Consider the following 14,444-nt stretch of genomic DNA (forward strand, 5'->3'; position numbering starts at 1 on the left):
AAAGGTGGGGGGGGGGGGAAGGCTGGGTGTCCAAACACAGGAGATTTTGAAAGCCAGACTGAGGGACATCGGTGACCTGGAGGTGATGGGTAGCACTAGGTGTTTCAGATGGGATTTGGTTGTAGAAAAGTGAACCTCGGGGAAGGGTCTGGAATAGCCGGGAGGAGGGGGCAAGCCAGGGTTGCAGTGGCCCCATCAGAAGAGTGGGGATGGATTCTAGAGTTAGAAGGAAGGAAAGCAACCGATTTAGGGCCCATTCCCTGGCTCCCAGGGCAGTCATTTAATAAACCAAATCTGCGGCAAGGAAGGCCTTTGAGGTTTGAAAAAAAAAAAATCCTGCATGTCCGCTTCTTTCTGGTTTCTCCCTTGTGGACGGGGCCTGGTGACCGCAGCTCTCTCTACTGACCGCAGCTGGGCGTTACTGCCTGTCAGGGAGCCACTCACTCAGCCACAGCTCGCCAGACAGGAAGGGGCACAAGATCCTGCCCCCGCCTGCCTCCAGGGCAGGAAAGGGGCCCGACCAGCTGAGCCATTCTTCCTACTGATCTCCCAAATGACGCCTTTCCCCTGCCTGAGCCAGGCAGTGATTTCTCCCTCAAGCCCCAGTACCCGCTTGGGTCTGACCTCCATCTTTCCAGCTTTAAGGTAAGCCACGCATTTTCATCCTCACCCTATGTCTTGCTTAAACAAGCCTGGAGGCAATGCCCAGATTTCCTACCCCTTCCTCACTGCCCCGATCCCACCTCCGTTTACTCCCGAAATGCTACAGCTGCCACTGTGCCCTGATTAATGGATGACCCCATCAGGTGACAGAAATCTAAATATAACTGTGACTGCCTGCCTGCCTGGCGGGCTTCCTGTGTGTGTTCAGGGCAAAAGACCAAGACTTCCCCAAGCCTGTAGATCCAGACCCTTGCTGCAGGGAGGGTGCTTTGGGCACAAGTTTGCAATCTGATGATAGAGAAAGAGCAGATGTATCTGTAGGAGTCAGCAGGGTCCTGAGAAAGATGGGGGCCAAACCCAAAGCTGGAGGCAAGGTTAGGGCCATGCAGCGTGACTGATGTCCCCAGGGAATGGATTCCTGCAAGTTTCACCCTCCTCAGTGAGGAATCTGCAGGGAGCCTTTGATTGACATCATAACAATAAATGGGTGTCTGAAATACCCTGCCCAAGCCAAGTATTTCATTCTTTCATCCAGTTATCCATGCAGCAAGTATTCAATGAAGCCTCTTCATTGAAGCTCTGGTCACAGACCTCCATCCTGCTTTCAAGGAGTGGAGACCAAAAAACAAAACCAGAAATTACAAACACTGTGACAGGGGCCCTAAGGGGGCCAGTCTTCAGCCCAGATCTGGGAGGGGATGAGTCAGGGAAGGTTTGCTGGAAGAGATACTATTTAGATTCAAGTCCAAAGAACTAGAAGGAATAAACAGAGATATGTGTCAGGTGGCCATCAGGACCGATGGCCTTGGAGATACCTTCAAGGAGCTGTAAGTAGTTTGGCTGTTGGGCATCAAGAGGGAGATGGGATGGGGGCTTGGGACCAGGTGAGGCAAGGCTGGGCACATTGGCAGGATGGTCTTCTTGAAGGCCTTGTATACCTGGCTAAGAAATGTGGGTTGTAATCCAGCTAGGAGCGGGGAGCCACCGAAGGTTTTAGGCACGTTAGAAGGATGGCTCTGAGTCAGAGTGGAATAGAGGTGAGAAAGCTGGGAGGTGGGGAAACCAGCAAGGAGGTGATGCAGGCCTCCCAAGTGATCAGAAGTGAGGCCGGAGCTGGGCACTTGCAGTGAGAATAATAGGAGATGGACTGAGATATGAATGAGGTGGGATTTGATCTGCTCATCAGCCCTGGGGCCCTAGGAAGGGCAAATATGATCATCCCCATCTTATGCTCCCCCATCAAATATTTTTTAACACATATTTCGGGGGCACCTGCCGTGGGTCAGACATTGTGCTGCGGAGGATTAAGATTATTCCCAGATTCAGTAAGAAATTTGCTCTCACCGACTGATCTCCATATTTAGGTGATTAACAACAACACATTTTTGAGAGACTACCAATTGGTAGACTACATACTACCAATTATTCCCATTACTTATTTATAATTACTCATACGACTGTTATTATTTTCTCAAAACAGACTATACACTCAGGGTCAAAGGCATTGTTAATATAAACATGTATTTCGAACAGCCTATTTGATAATTTCTCTCTCTCTTGCTGTGTTGCTCGTTTGCCAGATTTTTGTCAGATATGATTAGTTCATCATCGTTTTTGCATCGTCTCCTGGCTGTAGAAGGACTTCTACCAGGCGTAGGAAAGGCTTCAGGTCTGCCCTTTCCTAGTCTGGGGCTCGTACTGGCTTTATTGGTTTATCTTCAATCTGTTTATCTTTGTAAGCCTCATGTCTAGGCTTGAAGGGTATGCAAACCGGATAATAGAATCAGAAGCTGTGTTCCACCGGGCCCACTTTAGCTGCAATACGTCACAATACGGTGAAAGCCAAGGTCGCGGTTGCCACTGTGTGCTAACCCCCAGCCCCAGAAGCTGCAGGTGCCCCCCCCACCCCGCCCCGTCCGCCAGCCCCCGGTCCTGTCATCAGTTTCCTGCCTACCATCTTACATGGCTGTAAGATGGGGATGATCATATTTGCCCTTCCTAGGGCCCCAGGGCTGATGGGCAGATCAAATCCTATCTCATTTTGTATCTCAGGACCTGGGACTGGGGGAGGGGTGGAGGAGGGGCAGGGGAGGGGTGGGGGAGGGGTGGGGAAGGGGTGGGGGAGGCCCACCTGCAGCCACCACCACCCTACAAGTGGTGCACCCTGCCGGACTTGCAGGGATCTGATCTACGCACTAGGAGGCTAGTGCCAAGCTGCAGAATATATGTTAGCCACATGTCATGTATTTCAAACTTGTAGGGTTTGTTATAAAGTCACACTCAGGTGGGTCAGCTTGCAGATCCCTCGAAATAGAAGCTGGGTCATGGCGGCTGCTCTCTCTTATTTCAGAAATGGAGAAAGCTCTGTTGTAGCCAAAGGAAGCATCCAATATGGGATCATTGACCCTCCTGCCTAAAACCCTCCAATGGCATCTCGTTGCATTAAGAAAATATCCAACTCCCTTACTGTGGCCCTCAAGTAAGGGCAACTGTATCATTTGCTGTCCAAACCCAAACACTGTTGAAGGTGAGAGGCAGGACAGTCACATGGCCCAGGGGCAGAAATGAAGCAATTTGGAGGAAAGTCAGCCTAGGGAAGTGAGCCACCTGCTCCCTTCTGTGGAGTTGTCTTTCTGGTCTCTCCATTTGGAATGCCCTTCCTTGCCTTCACCTGCCTAACTTCTCATCATCTAAGACTGAACTCAATTTAGTTAAATGGCAGACTACAACACAAATTTATAAAGACTAGAAGCCATATGGAAAATATTTACCAGCTTGACTTGATATATAGTAAACCCCCAAATCTTTCATAACTGAATACACATTACAAAGTTAAGAGATAAGTAAGAGTCGGGGAGAACATACTTGTAACATATAAAACAGAGGATTACTATCCATAAAATATAGAGCGCTCCTGTAAGTAAATAAACCAGTGAAAGAAACTGATGAGGCAGAATGGATAAACTGTGGTACATCCATTCAATGAAGCAGAATTCAGTGATAAGGACAGGTAAAAAGGTATGAACGGGCAATTCTAGAGTAGAAATAAAAGTGGGCAGTTAGCTTCTGAATAAACCAGGAATCAGAGGAATGCAAAATAAAACTTCATATCATTTTTCACTTATCAGATTGCCAAGAATTTAAAGGACTGATAACAAACAGTGGTGAGGAGTGTGGGGGGAATGGGTACTTTTATACACTATTGCTGGGAATGTAAGTTGGCAAAATCTCTTTGGAGAAAAAAATTGGCAATTACACTAAAAATATTTTTAAATGCACCACTTTTTAAAAGTATAGCTCATTTACAGGGACCTTGTTTATTGAAATTCACAGGCCAAAGCTCTGTTTACAAAGTTACTATTCATTATGGCACCATTGGTTTAAATTGGAAACAAGTCAAATATTCATCAACAGGTAATGGATAATAAAAAGTATAAATATTTATGTATTAAAATGTTATAGATATTACAAAAATGAGTTTTACCCAGAAGTACTGAAATGAAAAAATGTCCATTGTATTTGTTAAATTAAAAACAATATGCTGAATAGCTTGTAAAGCATATTCCTATTTCTCTGGAAGATACAGTGACTTTAGAATGTTCTTACATTCTTAGCTGTTCATTGTTTTCATATTTGAATCTTTTACCAAAATAAACATTTTTGGGGGAATGGAGGTATAGCTCAGTGGTAGAGCACGTGTTTAGTTAGCATGCACAAGGTCCAGGGTTCAATCCCTAGGACCTCCATAAGAATTTTTTTGTGTGTAAGTGAGAAAAAGTTATTTTACAAAGTTTCAGTGTTTTAAAAAAACTTTCTCTTAACTAATTTTATTGTTGAATTTAATCAAGGCCTGTCCTCATTGGCTAAGTGATTTACATTATACAAACATAGAAAAATAACATGACTACCTTAAATTAGAACAAAACCCAAACTCACAGAACTCAGTAGCTGAAGAATAATACTCTGAAAAGGGTTTAGACTTGCTGCCACAAAAATCTAGCATAATTAGCTGTGTGTCTTCAGACTCAAAGCCTTGAACGTTCATATTCCTCACTTACAAAATGAGGATTAACAGAAAAACTGATAGAGAAGGTCTGAGAAGTGAAAGTTGGATTACTGCAGGTAGGGGGCAAAATAAAGAGCTAAGATAAGCAAAATGAGAGATTAGACTGTGGGTTACACGTCAGATTCCACCCATCTTGCTCCCTCCCAAAGTCTAGAGTCATAGCTTTGCTGGAGAATTGATTTACACCGGCTGCCTGCACAATCATCTCACTTTTACTACTTAATAACGACCTGAGGGTTTTGGCCAATGCAATAAGACAAAAAAACAAACAAAAAACCCCCAACAAACCTACTACCACCACCACCACCACCACAAGCCGCAAAAAGTACAATTGCTAGAAATGTAGACTTAACATCATAGGACTCAAAACTTGAATCCAGCCTTAGCTAAAATCAAAAGAAACTGTTGGCCACATGGGAATTTGAGAGGAGGCTGGAAAGGAAATAATTTGCCAAATTATTTAAGAATGCAGGTGTTGTGCTGGTTATTACCATCTTAGCAAGAGAAGGAAGAAAAAGTGAGCACTGTTGGGGACTAGCCAGCTGTCACCAAAGATCTGGTTTATGATTCAATTATACATGCCTGCTTCCTCGTCATCGTCATGGTAGTTCCTTCTCGTGTGTTTACTGGTATTTAAAAAGAAGGAACTGAAAATGTTCCATGAGATATTCATCTATTAGAGTACAAGAGATTTTTGTGTTTCTGTTTAATCTCACAGGATGGTAACCTTTAAACACAGGCTTGGGATAACCATAAAACTTGTAAAATATATTTATTATGACAGATTGTATTTGTTCATTTAGACCACAAAATATGCTTGTTTTAGAAAATCAAATTTGCTCACTTAGTCCGTAAATGAACTCCATGGCTTTATGATAATTCATCTACCATTTTATAAATGAAGTAATTTATATTGCATAGACGTTAGTTGGCTCAAAGAGTTGTTGGGAGAGCTGGAGAACCAGGTTTGTGGTTATGTGCTAAGAGTCACAACCAAAATTCTGGCATAGGACCAGAGTGGAGAGGACACCTCTGCTGCCCTCCCAGAGGGGTAAATGTGCAGTGACATTGCTGATGGCACTGAGAACTGGAGGCTACCACTGGCATTGTTGCCACTGCTGGTCCCAGAAGCTGAACGTTGCTGCCACCATCTCTACTACTGTCAGTGATGACACTCCACTGTCTCTGCTTATCTCTTAGCTCCCGATTCGAAGTTCAGGACCGTGCGTTTGATTGGCTGTACCTAGGTCACGTGCTCAGCCCTGTCAGCAAAGGAACCTGGGAAAGTAAGTATCAGGCAGTGTCAGCTTCTATGGTGGGAGGAGGGCTATACCACTCACCAGGACTGTTAAGATGGGGAAAGGGTTCTAAATACAGGAAATATGGGAATGGGGTTCTGATACATAGAAAAGGGGTTCAGCTTCTGAACAGTCAGTAAAAAATAGAAAAGCTCACCATCACTGGTTAACCCCATCTCGTCTCTTACTCTGCACCTGTGCCCAAACAAGTGACTGTCGTGTGAGACCATCGCCTCCCGACACTGACTGAATTCACTTTCAATGTATGGCCATAGGCTCAAGTGAGTTTGCAACACTGCCCGGACTCTTCTCCTCCACTTTCTCAGCACATTCATTTTTCGACTTTCTGAGATGCTATCTCATTCTTCTCTCTGCTCGGATCTCCAGCATCACCTCCTCAGCCCATGGTGTCTTTGTTCAGTGATCCTTGGAGATAGCAGACACAGCAGAGGAGCTGTGCCATCCTCTTCCCACCAGCGCAAGCCTTCCACTTGTTCTCTGGCTCCCACCCCCCTCTCATCCTCTCAAAGACTTCACTCTTGCAATCGCTCCTTTTCCACATTCTAGTGGGACATTCCCACTGGTGCGGAAATATGTACTCACACCCCTTATCTTCAAAAACATGTTGTCTAAGTAAAACAAAATCCTGCCCCCAGCCCATGCTGCCCTCCAACTCTTGCCTCACATCTCTGTTCTCGTTCCTAAACAATCCTCACGGTGAGAATTGCCTATTCTTGCTCTCACTCTCCCTCACATCCAAGTTTTCCACCAACTGCTTCAATCAGGCTTTTGTCCCTGGTATTGTACCAAGGTCTCCACTGACCTACATCTTGTCCAAGCCCACGTTTGCTTCTTGGACTCCTCTGTGGGCACCTTATGGAATTTCTCATCGGCATCTAATACTGCTGGACGCTCTGTCCTTTTGGAAACACTTTCTTTTCGAGCTTCCTGGATTCACACTGGTTTTTCTCCTCCTTCTCAACCCACTTTGTTTCCCCAGGACTCTCACCTAAGCAGTCTCCTCTCCTCCGTCGACATTCTGTCCCTCATGTGATTTCCAGTCTCTTTACCTAATTTTTTTTCTCCGTGAATTTGAGCATATTTCTACTCAACGTCTTATTCTGAAAATTTTCAAGTTTGATTAAAAGTTGGAAGACTAGTAACTGTGAACACCCATCTGCTTCCATGAAGCCCATCAGTTGCTAACATTTTGCCAGCCTTTGTGTGTGCACCCTCTCTTTCCTTCCCTCACCTCTCCCCTTGCCCCACATACTTTATTTTTTGCTGAACCATTTGGAAGTAAGTTGCAATCAAGGTGATACTTCTCCCTTAAATATTTTAGCATGTATATTCCAAAGCTGGAGTAAAGAATTTCCTAAGTAACCATAATACCATTATTACACCTACAAAAATTAACAATAAATTTATATCACCTAATATGCCGTGTATATTCAAATTTCCCCAAATCTCTGATATATGACATTTATAGAAGTTTTTCATTTACACCCAAGATCCAATCAAGATCTTCCTATTACATTTGATTGTTAATGTTTCTAGTCTCTTTAATTTTAAAACAGAGAATTCTTCCCCTGCCTTCCCCCCAGTCTCCCACAATGTAGACTTTTTTGGAAGAGCCCTCTCTTGTAGAATGTTCTAGATCAGTGTTTTCCAGCTTGGGTGATTTTACCTGCAGGGGAAATCTGGCAGTGTTTTGAGACATTTTTGATCATCACAACTGGGGAGGTGAATCTTAATCCTTTTGGGCTGCTATAATAAAATATCACAGACTGGGTGGTTTATAAACAACAGAAATTTATTTCTCATAGTTCTGGAGGCTGGAAAGTCCAAGATCAAAGTGCCAGTAGATTCAGTAACTGCTGAAGGCCCACTTCCTGGGTCATAGACTTTCTTTTTGCTATAATCTCAAATGATGAAAGGAGGGAGGGCACTTCCTCAGGCCTCTTTTATAGGGACGCTGATTCCTCATGACCTCATCACCTCCCCAAGGCCCTACTTTCTAATACTATTGACTTGGGGATTAGGACAGCAACATATGAATTTTGGGTGGACACAAACATTCAATCTATAACAAGGTGCTATTGGCGTGTACTGGGCAGAGACCAGGGTTGCTTCTAAACTTCCAACAGTGCACAGAACAGTTCCCACAATAAAGAATTATCCAGCCCCAAATGACAATAGTACCAAGATTGAGAAACCCTCGTCTAGATTTATCTGATTGTTCACTTATGGTTAGATTCAGGTTCAACTTATTTTGTGTGTATGTGAGAAACCTGCACAGGTGATATTGTGGCTTTTTGGTGGATCTCATCAGGAGGCCCTTCTTGTCCAATTGTCCCTCTTGGTGGTTCCTCAGTCTGATCACCTGAAGTGGAGACTGCTGGATCTCTCCATTGGAAAGCTACATTTGCTGCTTTGTAATTAGTAAGTAATCTCTGGGGTGATACTTGGAGATCTTGTGAATTTTCTATTACCCCCAAATATGTTACCCAGTAGTTTAACCTCCATTGATAATCCTTAGCTGAACCAACGATTACACTGGGGCTTGTAGAATGGTTGTTTTCTTTTATTCTATCATTCCTTCTGTAATTATTAGCTGGATTCTTCTTTGAAGAAGAGCTTTCCATTTCTAGTTTTCTTTTTCAATTTACCACTATTTTGGGCTAATGGAAAATTTAACTTAATATTTTACAGACCATTATTGTCGTTACTCATTTTGATGCTCAAATTGTGACTAATTTGGCCAGTTGGAGTCACTTTAAGCTGCCTCCTGTGTCCTTTTGGCATTTCCATTAGTCTTTGAGCTTTCTTTAGTCTTATTTTTTTAAGATGCTTTATTATTTTTATTTTTATTTTTCATAGTTATTGACTGCATTCCCCACACTGTACATTTCATACCCATGACTCACTCACTTTGCAGCTGGAAGTTGTTATCTCTTAATTTCCCTCATCTATTATTTTCCTCCCCATACCCTTTCTTTAGCCTTCTTAGTTTTTGGTTTTTTTTTTTTTCTTTATGGCACAAAATATGTCCAGGCTCACCTTCTACTTTCCCTGCTCCTGCCCTGAAATCATCCATTTCTCCAAATATTCCTTGTTTTTTTTTTTTTTTTTTTTTTAAGTGGGGCATGGTGTTCAGAAACCAAGAACTAGATGCCAGATGTGTTCATTGCTATTGGAGTATCATTGCTTCTAAGCCCTTTCAGTTGACAGAACAAAAATCATGAACTCTTGAAAAAATATATACATTAAAAAATCCTGTTAATATTAATACCACCTATTTAAAGTCAACAACTACCATTCTACCTTCATCCTTTTTTATTTATATGTTCTTTTGCCCACAGTGAGAATCCTGGTTCTCAATAAAATCAATATAGTTGTGCATTTGCTCTATCCCATAATATATCCAAGAGTTTGGGGAGTACTCCCTACCTAGTGATTTTTATTAGTCTATGGTTTATCTTTTCCTTTTGTAAAAGAAAATGAATACACATAGAAACACTCCTAGAATGGCTAGATAAAGGTCTTTGAAAAATCTACTCCTCCATAACAGCAATAAAAATACAGGCAAAAAAGGTCAAAAATCAACCTTTTTAGAACTCTGGAAATTAACCAAAGTCCTGCTAAAATTCAAGGAGGATCTATTCAAGAAAGACAGCTGAAACTAGATAAGAACAGAAAGCTTTCTGGTGTTTTAGCTTACTCTAGTCCCATCCCCTTCTCCTTAGTTTTGCAGTAGACTTGAAAGTAGTAGCTATGAAAACAAGCAGCCTAGAAGCCACTGGAAGGGACAGAGTAGGTCTGAACCTCCCCCTAAAATCTCCAACCCAGAGAATTATCACCATGTGATCTGTCTGATAGCTCCCTCAGAACCTCCACTCTTGGGGCTTGTTTTTATTTGAACTGACTCAGAGTTCACTCCAAGCAAACAGTCATATCCCCAGGGCAATTGTTGAAAAAAAAAATCAGATGCAACTGTTTAACATCACAGCTGCCAGTGGTAGTAATACCAGTTGGGTGTAGCAAGAGGCTGACCAAAGAACTTGAAAGGAAAAACTGCGGAATGAGATGTCCACAGAAGACTTTGATAATATCTGACTCATCCTCGGGACTCTAGAAGGACTCGGGCTGTGCACATACCTGAGAAGGACCTGAGAGGCTTCAGTCGCTCACTTCTGTCCAAACTTGAGGCTTTGTACAAGCAGGAAGTGAAGGTAAGGCAGAGTTGTAAACCACCTGCTGATCGTTGAAGTCTTGACCAAACACATTCACAGAGCCCCTCAGCAAAGGCTGAGAGGCTTATTGGTTCGAGGCATTTAAGGGACTCCCTGTCCAATTATTAGCTGATTGTTAAACTAATTGAGCAGAGACTTTAGTGGCTGCATAGATCAGAAATACAGACTTTACAGATTAGTCCAGGAGAGTCATTAAACAAACAGCAACAATATCAACAACAAACTGGAACAACAACAAATTCTGGGGAATTGGGAATCTGATTTCCAGAAGTGCCACATTATATCATTTTGTACGTTCAGTTTTCAAGAAAAAATTATTATTCATAATGAGTCTGGATACAAAAGTATGGCCCATACACTGGAAAAAAAGCAGTCAGCAGAAGCTGCCCTTGTGGCAGTCCAGACATTGGACTTACTAGATAAAGACTTTAAATCAACTATTATAAATACGTTCAAAGAACTAAAAGAAACTGTATCTAAAGAACTAAATTAAAGTATGAGAATGATGCCTCAACAAATAGAGAATGTTAGTAAAGAGATGGACCAAGTAGAAATCCAGGAGTTGAAAAGTTTAATAACTGAAATGAAAAGTTCACTGGAGGGGCTAAACAGAAGATTAGAAGAAATACTCAGCAAACTTGAAAATAGGTCATTTGAGATCATCCAGTCTCAGAAGCGGAAGAAAAAAACAATGAAGAAAAGTGAACAGAGCCTGAGACCTATGGGACACACTCCATCAAGCATTCTAACACATGAATAATAGGAGTCTCAGAAGGAGAAGAGAGAGGAAAAAAAGAATATTTAAAGAAATAATAGCAGAAAAGTTCCCAAATTTGATGAAAAACATTAATTTGTACATTCAGGAAACTCAACCAACTCCAAGTATGGTACGCTCAAATTATGAATACCTAGCTGCATCATAATCAAACTTGGAAAACAAAACCAAGGAACAAATCTTTTTTTTTTAAATTGAAGTATAATTGATTTACAATGTTATTACAAGCTATTGACTATAGTTCCCTGTGCTATAGAGTAGGACCTTGTTGTTTATCAGTTTTGTATACAGTAGTTTGTATTTGCTAATCCCAAACTGAAAATGCTTATTAAAGTGACATTATTATACTATAATCTTTTCTCCATCAGACTGACAGACACAAAGAAGGTTGATAAAAGGCAGTGTTGGCAAGGATGTACAGAAATGGATATACACTGTTGGTATATCATTAATGTGGGTACTCTTTGAGAGTAATTCATCAGTATTTATTATAATGAAAAACTGTTCGTGACTTTTGATCTGGTAATCCTAAGTGGGTAGGTAAGTCTCCTGGGAAATCACTCATGTAAGTGCCTAAATAGCTATGCATGTTTCTTGCAGCATTGCTTATAAATAATGAAAAGTTGTAATTAATCTAAACTTTTACCCAAACGGGAAACTATGTGAGAGTCAAAAAGAATGAAGTAAAGCCATATGTACTGACTATACTGTTAAGGAAAAAGACAAGTTCAGAATAACGTGTACAGTATGATCATACCTATTCGAGGAACATAAAACAGAGGCATGTGTTTCTGCACGTTCATAGACGCATAGAAAAATGTCTGAAAGGATTCACACAAAGCTAGTAACAGTAGTTTGTCCCTGAGAGGGGTGTGGGATTGTGTGTGTGTTGAGGGGAGGAGAGGTTGAGGGGGTACTTCTGCTTTATCTGTATTTAAAAAAAATTAGAATTAGAGTTTTACTGGAGTAATTTGAAACAAAAAACAAGAAATAAAAAGGAGGGTAACTTTAGTAGGTATCTCTTAAAATTCTTTTAAAAATGAATTCACTTGATAATAATGGATCCTTTTGTATTATTAATCAACAGCTGACATAGAACTGGAAAAAGAACTTTTAATCAACATGAGATAAGCAACACGATATAATTTATCTGCAAAGCAAAGAAACTTGACATTTTAGCTGTGGGACATTATCTAGTGTAAATGGGACAGTTCCGCTAGGCTTTGATAATATTGGAAATTTCTGCCCTGAATCTCTAGGAATACCTTCACAGACAGTTCTAAGGTTGAGGGATCCCTTCTTCCCCAGGATGGAAACGACTGATCTAGGGGGAAAAAAACAAAGGAAAGGAGAGAAGGAGAGGGGAAAGCAGACATTTACAGAGCACCTACTGCATCCTGGGGGTTAGGTGTTTTATCTCTTCAGCCTTCCTGATGCGCCTTGAGGCCGGTCTATCATCCCCATTTTAGAGATAAGTGAACAGGGGCTCAGAGAGGTTAAATAATGTGCTCTGGGTTAACAGCTAATCTGGCCAGAATTCCAGGTCTTCTGATTCTGTGCCTGGACCTCCTCCCTGGACATCCACCTGCATCTCATGAGAGTATAAGAGAGAAATCATCCTTCTGTTTGTGGCAGTCTCCCATATACGTCTCGTTGGGAGAGACTGAGGCAGGGATGGACTGGAGAAATAGTCAGCATTTTCCCACCCAAGGTCCCAGGAGGGGAAAGGAGGCTCTACTTTCCTCATTGCCTGCTTTCTATGTCAGCTAAAATATCGCCTTATGTCTAACCACCATTTCTGGTTCGAAGCTATCACCTGACATTGACATTTTGTAGCTGGAGTACGACTATTTCTATATGTCTCTATCGATTGATAAGGGTCCTATTCTTTAAGTATTAAAATGTAATACTAAAAGGGGCTAATCAGTGAGAGAGGGACCAAGGCTGGAGGATTTTGGCTGAGGACATAATGGTGTTTGTCCCTGGTGGGTTCTTCCTGGGAACGCTTAGTGAGGAAGCTAATACGCAGGTTGGGTCTTTCCATGTCCCCAAGTGCCTGGAAAGAGACAGGACCCCTGGAGGAGAGGCCCCTTGATTCTGGTCCTTCCTCCACAACCTGCACTGAAGCTGTCCCTTATTGAAGGCCAGAGACCTACCCTCTGGTCCCTTCCTGCCCTTGAGAATCTGGGTCCCAGGGAGAGAGAACCCCAAAGAACCCCAATACTCCTGAGTACTATCAGTTGAATGCCAAGTTGGGACACCTAGTCTGACAGACATGTCTTTACTTACAGAAACCATAGGATAGAATTTTGAAATGGAATTGATCCAGGAAATTTTAGTTTATCTACTCTGTGCCTATTGTCCACCTTTTGGGTTGTTGTGAAGGGTAAAAGTAAATAATATATGAGAAAGTGCCCAGTAAAATTAAAAATGCAGCCAACTTATTATTGTCATTAGTGTTATAGAATATTGAGGCTGAAAAGGATTGTAAAGATGGTCTAGTCTAATCCCCCAAATGCATCAGGAATCCTATTAGCACCTCTGACCAATTGCTAGCCAGCTCTATTTGCACCCTTGCAGTGACAGGGAGCTCACTTCTCTCTCTGGTCAGCTCTGGGAAAAAGTTCTTCTTTAGGTCGAGTTGAAGTCTGTCTTGCTGCAATCTCTGGGCACATAGCACTTTTGTACCTACTGACCTCCAGGATTTTGAGGACAGTCTTCACAGTCCAAGTCATCTTTCTTTTTTTTCTTTCTTTTTAATCTCCAGTACTTCTGGCTGCTATTTCCATCAGAGAATAATTTTCAGATTCTTCATTCCCTGGGACTCCACCCACTCCAGCTGGCCAGTGTCCCTTTGCAAATAATAGTGTTCAGAAACAAACGCAGCTAATGCTGGTGATGTGACCCAACCAGGGCAAAGTGCAGGAGAGACATCACCTCCTATAATTCATACTCTGTGACTCTATTTTTCTTCCCCCAATGGTGAATTCTCCCAAACATTACTCCGTGACTCTATTAATGAAGCACAAAATGAGTGCTTTCTAGCGGTTGCATCAAATTTGCTCATTTTAAGCTTATGATGGGCAAATATCCCCAAATCTTTCTCACCTGAACATCAACCTCCCAGATTTATAATTAGTTTGAATGGACCCAGGTTAAGGAAATATCACACTGCCAGCACCCTAGACAATTATTGGCTTTTAGGTGCTATTGTTAATCACATGCCCTTCCCTCCCTAGTTCAGAAACCACTGTCATGACTTCTGTGATACTGGTTCTCTTCCTGTCTTTACAGTTCACTACATATGCATAATGTTTAGTTTTGCCTGTTTTAGAACTTTATATAAATGGAATCATGCTTGTATGTATTATTTTATAATTTGCTTCTTT

The 14,444-nt window shown here is 41.9% G+C and overlaps 1 protein-coding gene across 2 annotated transcripts in view; it reads left to right on the forward strand.

Moving 5' to 3' along the window:
* The window catches only part of RABEP1 (rabaptin, RAB GTPase binding effector protein 1), a 165,766-nt gene that overhangs the window by 70,042 nt on the left and 81,280 nt on the right, over nt 1–14,444 (forward strand). Inside the window, exons 1-2 of one of the 2 annotated variants that reach the window (XM_045516452.2) lie at nt 326–645; nt 5,930–6,015. In XM_045516452.2, the coding sequence (XP_045372408.2) occupies nt 341–645; nt 5,930–6,015 (391 nt within the window). In that variant the 5' untranslated portion in view covers nt 326–340. Of the gene's footprint in view, nt 1–325; nt 646–5,929; nt 6,016–14,444 lie in introns of those variants that run through there. The other variant, XM_074342419.1, reaches the window with a different exon arrangement.

Source organism: Camelus bactrianus, chromosome 16 (genome assembly GCF_048773025.1).
Source record: "Camelus bactrianus isolate YW-2024 breed Bactrian camel chromosome 16, ASM4877302v1, whole genome shotgun sequence".
Classification (NCBI taxonomy): Eukaryota; Metazoa; Chordata; class Mammalia; order Artiodactyla; family Camelidae; genus Camelus; species Camelus bactrianus.